Source organism: Nematolebias whitei, chromosome 1 (assembly GCF_014905685.2).
Source record: "Nematolebias whitei isolate Nwh7 chromosome 1, NemWhi1, whole genome shotgun sequence".
Classification (NCBI taxonomy): domain Eukaryota; kingdom Metazoa; phylum Chordata; class Actinopteri; order Cyprinodontiformes; family Rivulidae; genus Nematolebias; species Nematolebias whitei.
In genome coordinates, this window is record NC_056498.1 from 43,698,340 (window position 1) to 43,709,231 (window position 10,892).

Genomic DNA, 10,892 nt, shown 5'->3' on the forward strand with positions numbered 1-10,892 from the left:
TGTGTGTGTGTGTGTGTGTGTGTGTGTGTGTGTGTGTGTGTGTGTGTAGATAGATAGATATTAGACTGGTTTGTCTCTTTTTACATCAAGAGGACCCTGATAATTTGATATTAGGCAGCAGCAGATGACCCACAGATGATTGAACCTCCTGGTTGACTGCTACTCCTTCACCCTTCGCCTCTCTGCTAAACTTCTCAGACGAGCCTGGGTCTTCAGGGTGTCTTCCTTCCTGAGTTGCTGCTGCTGAGAAAGATGGACACAAGAAGAAAGTAAAAAGAGAAATTATTAATCATCAGAACATGGAAAAGGTTTGACATATAGTTTTTAATTCAATATTTAAAATTCTATTCTAAACAACAGTGTTGGAAAATGTCAGAGATTTTACATTAATAGATAAAGTTAAACATTTTAATGTTACAGCACTGACAGGCAGCAGCGGTGTAGAGTTTAGCTACCTGTTAGCTGCTAGCTAGCTTACTTTACAATCAGAGGCTGTTTCCTTACACAGTTACAGAATGGTAAATTGATCATGATGGATAACGTTACCACAGCTAACTAACACATAAATACTGTTTTTATTAACCTTACCTTGCGCTATATCTTGTCATTTGACCTTTTATAAATAAAGGTTGATGAATGAAATTCCGTAAAGTTTCCAGACAGGTCTCCCGAGGGAGAATAGACCCGGAAGTGCTGATCAACATCGAGTCAGAACTTAAGTTGTCTGACGTCATGTGAAAAGGCTCTATTGTAAAAACAGCGTGTCTGAATGAATATAAACACTATATATATTGTACATTGTGTGTGTATATATGTATGTATATATGTGTGTATGTAGCTCTCTGTAAGCTCTCGACCTTTGACCTCTCTAAGTGGCTTTAAGAATCTGTTGGACTCCTGGCAGGGACCAATGCAGACATGTTCCTGTTTTTAGTTTTATACATTTGTCTTGGAATCTAGCTGTTTTTTGTTTTGTTACCTTTTCCTTTTAGCCATCCTATTTGTTAAAAAAAAAAACTGTAGTATGCTTTTTTATAACTGTTTATTGTTGTTGCTGTTGTCCATTGTTGTCATCTTTCTTTGTTAAATCAGGTCTCTCTTGTAAATGAGTCCTCGAGGCTCAATGGGATTTACCTGTAGAAATAAAGGTTGATTGATGTGTGTGTGTGTGTGTGTGTGTGTACGCGTGTGTACGTATACGTGTGTACGTATACGTGTGTACGTATACGTGTGTACGTATACGTGTGTACGTATACGTGTGTATGTATAACAAACCGTTTTTCTTCCTCCAAGTTTCTTTTATGATTTGTTCTTTGTTCGACTGCCCCTAGTGGTCTGGAGCACTTCTGTTTATGTGGAGCGAGTTTGTAGGTGTTCTCACTGTTTGCAGCATTTTTCTGTTTTGTTGCATGTGTTATTTGTGGTTGCATGCGTGTTTTTTTTAGTTTGCGCTTTATTTTTTTGTCTTTGCATTTGATTTTTTTGTGTTTGTTTGTTGTGTTTGCATGTTTTTGAGTTTGCATCATACATGTGTTTGCTGCACGTTTTGCCATTTGCTGCACGCTTGCACCCGTTGGCCACCTTAGTTAAGGCCCCCAGAAGGCCAAATCATTTGACGGGAAAATTGCTCAGGTCTAATGAACTGAGCGATTACAATAGGCCTTCGCAGCGCTTCATTACTCTGACCTAAAAACAAAAGCGTGATGGATGGCAAGCCCTACACACTGGTGCCATCTTAGAAATGGAAATCTTGGATGGGTGGGTGGGTCCGGGACATCTCTAATTTGGAAGGCTCCTTAAAAATGGCCCAAGGAACAAACAAAGCACAAACATTTCAGAAACAGATAACCAGCATGAGACGGTCAGGTGGAGATGTCTTAAAAGGCAGGCGATTGTATCCGTCTGTCTGTTAGCAAAAGATCTTGTGAAACAGTGGAAGGAGTTTATTGAAGCTCTCAAAGTAACAGCTGGATGTACATTTATACCGGATTAGCCTTTTGAATCAAACTGATTCAAGATGGCCACCACAGCTAATCAACTTTAGGAGATGTACAGTAGTTGAATACTGAGCTAATGTTTGGTGTGGTAGTCACTGAGAATCATCCTAAAGGTAATCGCTGAGCACCAACCAATCACTGTGATCTTTCCAGCCGGACGGTAAGTGTATTCCTTCAAGGACCAATGGATGTTTTTAATGCATCTCCCTGAAATGATCTGTTCTCCATAAATAAACTGAACTCCTCCAATGGTAGCCAGAGCCGACACTCACGTCGGCTAACATCCATGTTTCCGTTGGTTTCATTCATCGTTTTACCCAAGACCCTGCTGTGAAAAGGACCCGAGCTCGTGCTTGTCATCAGAGCAGGCCCTAACCCTAATGAGCGCTCAGGGCCGTGAAGCTGTTGACGGTGCAGAAGGGAAACTAAAAACAGAGGCGAGAAGAGGAAGTTCTACCGTTGACACTCCACCGACCAACAGAAACGACAATTTGTTTGTATCAGAAAACACTGGAGGTGAAACACGCCGAAGGCCACCGTCCTTCACCGGGAGGAAAAACGGGCAAATCACCTCAACTAAAGCTAAGGAAATAAACGTTTCATATAAAATAATTCTGTTTTCATAAAAATGAGTTTATTTGAAGCGTGTGGCTCATAAAAATGTCCCTGCTTTGACTCCAGCAAACTTAAATCCATTTTATTTTATTGCCAGCTTCGAGTTACTCAATGTTCCCTCCCGGGAGTTTATTTTCAGGCTCACTACCTCTTTTCAGTTGTGGTTTCAGATGTCGGCTCTGAGTTTGAACTTCCTGTTGTTGAAGTCGTAAATCCCTCTTCATGTTGCGTCTCGACTTTATTTGTTTCGGCTGTTTTTTATCATCAGGACTCGGCTCAGGAGGACAGCAGGTGAGGACATGTACATTTGTAAAACAACGGAGGAAAACTTTTGAATCTGTGCAGCAATGCTTTTCAGCCAGGAGAAAGTATTCAGCAGCAAAGACCTTAAAATAAATAAAAGATGATAAATTATGACATTTCTCAAACTAAGAGTAAGGTAAACCCAAACACTAAGAAACGTTTCAGGAAGAAGCTAAAATTTAGACAAACTACCGCTAGTCATATTTTGTTAAAGAGCAGCAACATTTATTTATCTATTAACTTTTATTCAGTTTTCTTTTACTGTCTTTTTGTCAGATACTTTTTGAAGACAAAAATGTGTTCTCTAAAGAGAAGAGGCACAATCCCTACAAATAGTGTCAGGAACATTGTTAATGTGGGGGGACACACTGGTGGGGGGGTCTGGGGGTTCTCCCCCAGAAAATTGTGAGTAAAGTAGATGCCATTTCCTGCATTCTGGTGTATTTTAACAGGTTGTTAAACATCTGCTTTACCTCCATAAAAAGGAATGTTGCCTGTCATTTAATCTGACCCAAATCATTGACACCCCCACCAGACCAAACAAGCATTGTCCTGAAAAATCTTCCATTTTATACCCCTTTTTTATAAATATGCCCCATAAATTCCCTGGTATGTGTGATTTTGCTGATGTTATGAGTGATAATTGCATTATTGGGATTATTAGAGACACTAAATTATCTCACTCTAAGCCCAGATTAATAAAAAAAAAGGATTTGAAACATTTTTGTGAGAAGGCTTTCCTATGGGATAAATGTCACTTCGATTGGCTTCGTATTCTATTAACTAATGATGTGAACACCACTTGGACCTATTTTCAAAATAGCTTAATCTATTTTGTGAACATACATGCTCCTTTTCTCCAGTTCAGAATAAAAGGACAATACAGCCCCTGGTTTACTCCAGAGCTAGCTGACCTTCTGCACAGAAGAGATCAGCTTTGGGCTGCAGCGAGAAAATCTGACTCAGACACTGACTGGTTGAATTTTTGACAGCAGCGGAATAAATGCACAACTTCCATCAAAGCCACAAAATGTAACTATTTCTTATGTCAGACCTCCAAACATCTAAACGATCGTAAAAGATTCTGGAAAACCATCAAATCTCTCTCAGGCAGCTCCCAATCATCTGACCTCCCATCACAACTTCTCGTTAACTCTGTTCCTGTGTCAAATAAGCACGAGGCCCTGAACGGTTTCAAAGGACGTTCTGTTGAATCTAGTTCTTTATTTGACACAGTTACTAATGGTAGATCAGTTGCTTCTCCTATAAGCCAAACATTTACAAACCAAATCCCTCCTACAAGTCAATCCTCAGTTAATCACACCTTCTCTTTTTCTCCATTCTCAGTCAGTGAGGTCAATAAACTGTTAAAAGATCTTGATCCTAAAAAATCTGCAGGTCCAGATGAACTTCCACCTTATTTCTTAAGGCTGGCTGCTCATATCATCACAGTCCCTGTGACCCACATCTTCAATCTCTCCATAAGACAAAACTCCATCCCAGACACTTGAAAACAGCCTTTGTTCTTCTTTGCTGAAGGGAGGTGACCCCACCTCACTGAACAACTATGGACCAATCTCTAAACTCTGCATTTTAGCCAAGGTTCTAGAAAAACTGATAAACTCTCAAATCAGAAATGACCTGGACTCATTTAACATCTTACCTCCACATCAATCTGGTTTCAGGAAACAACACAGCACAACCACTGCTTCACTGAAGGTTCTTAATGACGTTGTTGAAGCACTGGATGCTAAGGATTATTGTGCTGCACTTTTCTTAGACCTGTCTAAAGATTCTGACACTGTGGATCAGAACATCTTGTGTCATAAACTCTCAGAAACTGGTTTCTCAGAACACACCATTGGTTGGTTCTCTAACTATCTTTCAGACCGGAGGCAATGTGTTCAACATAATGGTACTTCCTCCAGTTATTTAACAGTCAACAATGGTGTACCACAAGGCTCAGTCTTAGGACCCACCCTCTTTACAATCTACATAGGTAATGTAGATCAGAGCATCCCTGATGCATCCTTACATTTCTATGCTGATGATACAGTTGTTTACTGTCGAGCTAAAACAGTTGCTAAGGTTATACAGCTCTTGCAATCTGCTTTTGACAACATCCAGTCTGATTTGTTCAGTCTCATCTTGTTCTAGACGCAAACAAAACCAAAGGGATGCTGTTTTCAAGCAGGAAGTTGATCCCAGTAGTTCTTCCTTTGAATTTATCCTCAAATGGTGCCCCTATTGGGTTTGTCGATTCCTACAAATATTTGGGTATATTGGTCAATTCACATCCTTCTTTTAAGCTCCACGTGGAAAACTTGGTAAAGGAATTGAAAGTTAAATTGGGTTTCTTTTTCAGAAATAGATCCAGTCTTACTTTGAATGCTAGGAAACACCTTGCGACTGTGACTTTCCTTCCCTCCATTAACTATGGTAAAATTATTTACATGAACGCTCCTACAAGCACTCTGCAGATGTTGAACACTGCCTATCATGGCGTGCTAAGATTAATAACTGGCTGTAACTACTGTACATACCATTGCACCCAGTATTCACTGGTTAACTGGACATCATAAACTTCACGCAGACTCTCTCACTGGTACATTTTCATCTTTAAATCACTTATTGGCCTGCTGCCTTCATACATCTCCTCCTACATGTCACTGCATGAATGAAGTTACAGTGTGCACTTTCAGGACTTTATTACCTGCAGTGTTCCCTCAGTGCAGACTGAAATAGACAAAAGGGCCTTCTCCTACTCCGCTCCCGTTTCCTGGAATATCTTGTAAAAAGATCTAAAGCTCTCGACTGAACTCTCTAAGTGGCTTCAAACTTCTGCTAAGTTCATGGGAAAAACCAATGCTGACATGTTCTTGTTTTTAGTTTTCTACACCGTCTTACAACCTAGCTGTTTTTGTTACATTTTTAATACCATTTTATTTTCACTTGTTCTTCTAAATTTGTATGCATCCTTTATGATTGCCTATTGTTGTCGTTGTTGTCCACTGTTGTCATCACTCTTTGTTAAAATCAGGTCTTGAAAATGAGTCCCTGAGGCTCAGTGGGATTAACCTGTATAAATTAAGATTGAATGAATGAATGAATAAGATAATACTTTATTCAATAACTATTTTAGAGAGCATGGTACAATGCCCCCCTCCCCTTTTTTTGTATTGCACTAAGCTAGTGCTATGCAATACAGACACGGTATCTAAGATGCTACAGATGTAGCATGCTGCTTCTCTCACGCATCCTAACACCACCCCCCATTGGCATCAGAAGCATTTATAATGTGGGGGTAGCATACTGGTGGGGGAAGGGGGAGGGGGTCCTCCCTTCAAATAATTCTGAATAAAGTAGATGCAATTTTCTGCATTCAGGTGTATTTTAACAGATTGTTAAACATCTACGTTTACCTAAAGAAGTAAGCACCTGATTCAATAACTATGTTAGCGAGCTCGGCACAACAAGTGGTTTGATATGGGCTGAAACTTGGGCCATCAGACACCGAATTTGAATTGCTGTATTGAAACTGAATTTAATGGTTTGAAACTGAATAATTTTTTCTTTGAAAATTCAGTTTTATAATTAAGTTTCAATTTCAAATTTTTGTTTTTTTGTGTCACACATCCAGGTCCTTCCAGAGTAATCAAATGGAGATTGACAAATTGACGTTGCATGTCAGTAAAACTTCCTTCCTCCATAAAATAAAAACATGCATTAAAATCTGAAATAAATGTGTTTCTCATCTGTCAGGCCTAGTAGAGTAATTTAACATTAGTTCTGTGCCAGTGGGTCACATGACAAAATATATTAATTGTTGTTTCTCAAGAGTTTTTGGTGCAGAAAATTGCCGACGATCCCTAAGCAAACCTTTAAGACTCAGAGAAGGGGCAGACTGAGTGCAGCTGACCAAAATCAGACTGCCTGCATTGGATCAAATGCGAGGAAGACACCGCTGAATCCACGGAGTGCGAATATCCAATGTCCATCATAAAACAAAACTAATTTCACCGTGGTCGTCTTCGTCTGTTTTAAATGTGGAGCGCTCGGCTCTTTTTCTTCTCTGTCAGTAACGTTAACAGCAATGCGACCAGCTACAGTAACAGCTGTCGTTGCGCACAACATACTTGCGCTTTCTACCCGGCTTCTGTAATAACAGTCTACATGCAACATTTTTTTCTCATTCATAAAACTCTAAAATCTGGGACATTTCTGGGGACAGCTTTAGCCAGGGACAGGTCGTCCAAAACAGGGACTGTCCCTGGAAATCGGGAACGTCTAGTCACCCTATTTTATAAGTGTCATTATTAAACCCATTTTTGATGGTTGATGGCTGAATGGATCAGATCTTGGGGATTTTACTCAGTCACGTTCCATCGGTGTGGCCATGTTAATTTGGACATTTCTGAACCGAGTGGACCAACACAGACTCAAGGTAGATGTCATTAAGTTCTGCCTGTCCCCAAAACAACTGTGTTTATCTGAATTTGGCTCTCTTGGCTATCCTTGAAGGTCATCTTATCTGAATTCGCCTGGAGAACATGTGATCTGACGCTCACCACCCCCTCCCTGAGGAATTTCCAACTGATAACCAGATGAACCAGCTGAATAAACTTTGTGTCATCATTTCAGGACTCTTGGATTCTCAGGGGTTATTCTTGGCCATTCCTCGACATACCTTGAGAATGTTTATGGATCTCACCGGAGGACATTGACTGATTATCTTATCAGAACTCTTACAGTGACCTCAAGAGCATCTGTAAGCATTGCTGACCGCTCTCGTCTCCGTTTGCAGAATGTCTACGTCGCTATGTGCTGTTTGTGCGAGGTGTTTTTTTAATATTAGAGGGTTTTTTTCTCGGGCAAGAAAAAAGTCTGATAGGAATTTTTTTCGCTTCCAAGTCCTCCATGTGTCCAGTTAACCGCTGTTTTTGTCTGTCCAAACAGGTCTCACTTGTAAATGAGTCTTCGAGGCTCAATGTGATTTATCTGTTTAAATAAAGGTTGAATGAATGAATGAATCTGCTTGGCTGGCTTTGCCTTGATGCTAATGCTAGCCTGTATACAATGATGAACAAGTGAAGATGTAGTTTCAGCTGTAATGTTTTGTGCTCTTTTGTAAGCGTGCCATTGCTAACAGTTTTGTTAGATTTTCATTGCTTAGCATTGTTGCTAACTGTGTGTGTTTACATGCAGGCTATATCTGTAACAGAGGAGCACTGAGAACAAATAGTTTGGTCAATAAAGCTACTTTTCTATAGAAAATTAATTTTTACTTGATTTTTAAACTTTTTCCTGCTCAGTGAAAGTTTTATTTAGACATCATAAGAGGGAGCCAAAACTTTAGCTAATGTTTGTTTATTTTTGACATATATGAACTGGACATTTGGGGGGAAAAGTTTCACTAGGCATTAAAAACTTGGGTAACACTTTACAATAAGGTACACAAAATTTGCTTAACTACTAGGGAATGCCTAAAGAATGAATCAGGAACAAATCAGGAGCTAATGGGTATTTAACCAGTACTTAGGGAATACACAGCCAAGTCTTATTAGGGGACTACTGGTTAGTTACCTTGTAAATGAAGAGGAACTAATCAAGAACTAATGGGTAGTTACCAAGGAAACCAAAGAGGAACAAATCAGGAGCTAATGGGTAGCTAACCAGTACTTACTGGGGAACACACAGCCAAGCCTTATTAGGGGACTGATTTTATGGGATTTTCTCTTTTGTAAACCTATTGATGAAAGACATGATCAATTTCATAATCTTGTACTGCTGTCATCTTAACTATGTCTGACTATCACTTACTGAGAAACAAATCATTGCCTGGGTGTACTTACTGAGGAACCAATCATTACTTAATCACTACCTAACCATTACCTACTGGTTTGTTCTTGTGTTAACAAACTACTAGTCCCCTAATAAGGCTTGGCTGTATGTTCCCCAGTAAGTACTAGTTAACTACCCATTAGTTCCTGATTTATTCCTGATTTATTCCCTAGTAGTTAACTAAATTTTGTGTACCTTATTGTAAAGTGTTACTAAAGCTTGTTACATCAAAGATCAGTAGTTCAAAGTTAAATCTTTGCGGGGAAAAAAAATCCAACAAAAATCTGAGAGATGCATCATCTTTGAGCTGATTGTCATCTTTTTGTCAAGTTTTCAGACTGATGGCTTCTTGTCTGAAATATGATCATATTTTAGGTCAAACTGTTATTTTGGGCATTTTTCATAGCATCAAATGAAAAACAAAGCAACAAACTGTCTTTGTGACAGGATGCTGCGAACAGAAAAGCTGAAGATTCAGGTGCTTCCTGTTTGATTATGTCCTACTTCCTCCATCTATCAGTTTCACTTCTTTGTCTCCTGCAGGTCAAAAAAGCTCCTCTGACAAGGAAACCTGGTTCCTGTTTGTTTTATTTGGCAGTATGAGATGTCAGATCTCTGACTTTCTTCCACTCTTCCTCATTTTGCTCTCCATGTGTCATGGTCAGAGGTCAAACACAGACAATGGTAGGATGTCTTGCAGTCACTGCGACCTGCATCTCACCTGTAACTGCTCCTATGGTGGATTCACCCATGTTCCTTTGGTAACGGGCAGAGCTTTGAGTCTCGATCTCTCCTTCAATGGCATCACAGTGGTGACGGATGATGACCTGATGGGCCACTCACGACTGAGGGTTCTGGACCTCCATGGTATTTACTGATGGGAGTTTACGACACCACCCTCATGAGACCTCCAATGAAATGTGTTTGAATGTAGACACCTCTGTGTTCCAGATAACAAATTAGCTACAATCCATCCATTGGCGTTCGACTCTCTGTGGAGCCTGGAGGAGCTGGATCTCTCCAACAACCAGCTGACGGTTCTCAACCACACGTGGTTCAAAAAGCTGGAGGCTCTGCAGAGGCTCAACCTGCTCAACAACCCCTACAGGTGAGGAGGTCAGACTGAGTAGAGACAAGCAGAAACATCCATATTCACATCCAGGCTTCTTCTTTCCACTGCTATCCTCCAGCCGTCTGGGTTCACCTCCATTATTTCAAGGACTCATCCGATTGAAGAGGTTGATGTTTGGAGGTTGGGCTCTAAAGGAGCTGAGGAGAGGGGATCTGTGTGGAGTCCCTGAGCTGGAAGAGCTGACTGTGCATGCCAACAACCTGCAGAGGTTTTATCACGTTCATCTTTGATGATCTATTGATATGAACAATAAAACCCAAACCCTGAACTCATTGGTTAATTCTCATCTTTGTCTTTTCTTTGCAGATATGATTCTGGTACTTTGGGGAATATTTGGCCACTGGGTCGTGTAACTTTAAGACTCCACAGTCCATTTTTAACAAATGTGGCCTTGGCGGAGACTGTGCTCAGTGATGTTTCATACCCCGAGACCCCGATAACTCTGAAGGACCTACATCTGGTTGGGAATCAGTCTGTTCAACCCCTCAGAGCCTCCGCCCAGAAGAGGATCAGGTTCAATCACTACAAGTTGTCTTTTTTTTAGCTTTTCTTTTAATATCAGGACAACCAACTTTTCTTTGGGGTTATTCAGGTCTCTTACTTTTCATAACTCATCCATGTCCGATGAGTCGGCTATAGGCTTCCTGGAGGTGATGGATGGAGTTCCTGTATCCTATATTCACCTGGAAGATATGGTGCTGACGGGTGAGGGCAGGTAGGATATCATAACATCTGATGTTCCATCAACAGCCAGTGGCAGAAAGTTAGCGCAACAGTTTACTGCTCATGCCTCTGGATCATTTTTAATAGAGAATAAAAATAACCCTAGGTTTCTGTTTAGTACTATTGCTAGACTAATTAAAAGTCCCATTTCTGTTGATCCATGTATCCCTACAACTATAAGTAGTGATGACTTCATGAGATTCTTTATAAATAAAATTATTTCAATTAGAGAGAAAATTCAAACCGTCCTTCCTTCTACTATCTCTAGTCCCCTGTCAAAT

At 40.2% G+C, this 10,892-nt stretch overlaps 1 protein-coding gene across 1 annotated transcript; it reads left to right on the forward strand.

Annotated features, from left to right (window-relative positions):
* The first annotated feature begins 9,445 nt into the window (after window positions 1–9,445).
* LOC119419707 (toll-like receptor 2) lies at window positions 9,446–10,607 on the forward strand. The gene is made up of 5 exons (XM_037687127.1): window positions 9,446–9,623; window positions 9,708–9,864; window positions 9,947–10,096; window positions 10,195–10,401; window positions 10,481–10,607. The coding sequence occupies exons 1-5, from the start codon at window positions 9,446–9,448 to the stop codon at window positions 10,605–10,607; spliced, it is 819 nt and encodes a 272-aa protein (XP_037543055.1).
* The last annotated feature ends 285 nt before the right edge of the window (window positions 10,608–10,892 follow it).

What these genes read in the sequence shown, in the direction of transcription:
- LOC119419707 (XM_037687127.1), top strand. Translation starts at nt 9,446, where the DNA reads ATGTCTTGCAGTCACTGCGACCTGCATCTCACCTGTAACTGCTCCTAT. An exon ending in CATGCCAACAACCTGCAGAG is followed by an intron (nt 10,097 to 10,194) that starts GTTTTATCACGT and finishes TTTTCTTTGCAG; the next exon opens with ATATGATTCTGGTACTTTGG. An exon ending in TCCGCCCAGAAGAGGATCAG is followed by an intron (nt 10,402 to 10,480) that starts GTTCAATCACTA and finishes GGGGTTATTCAG; the next exon opens with GTCTCTTACTTTTCATAACT.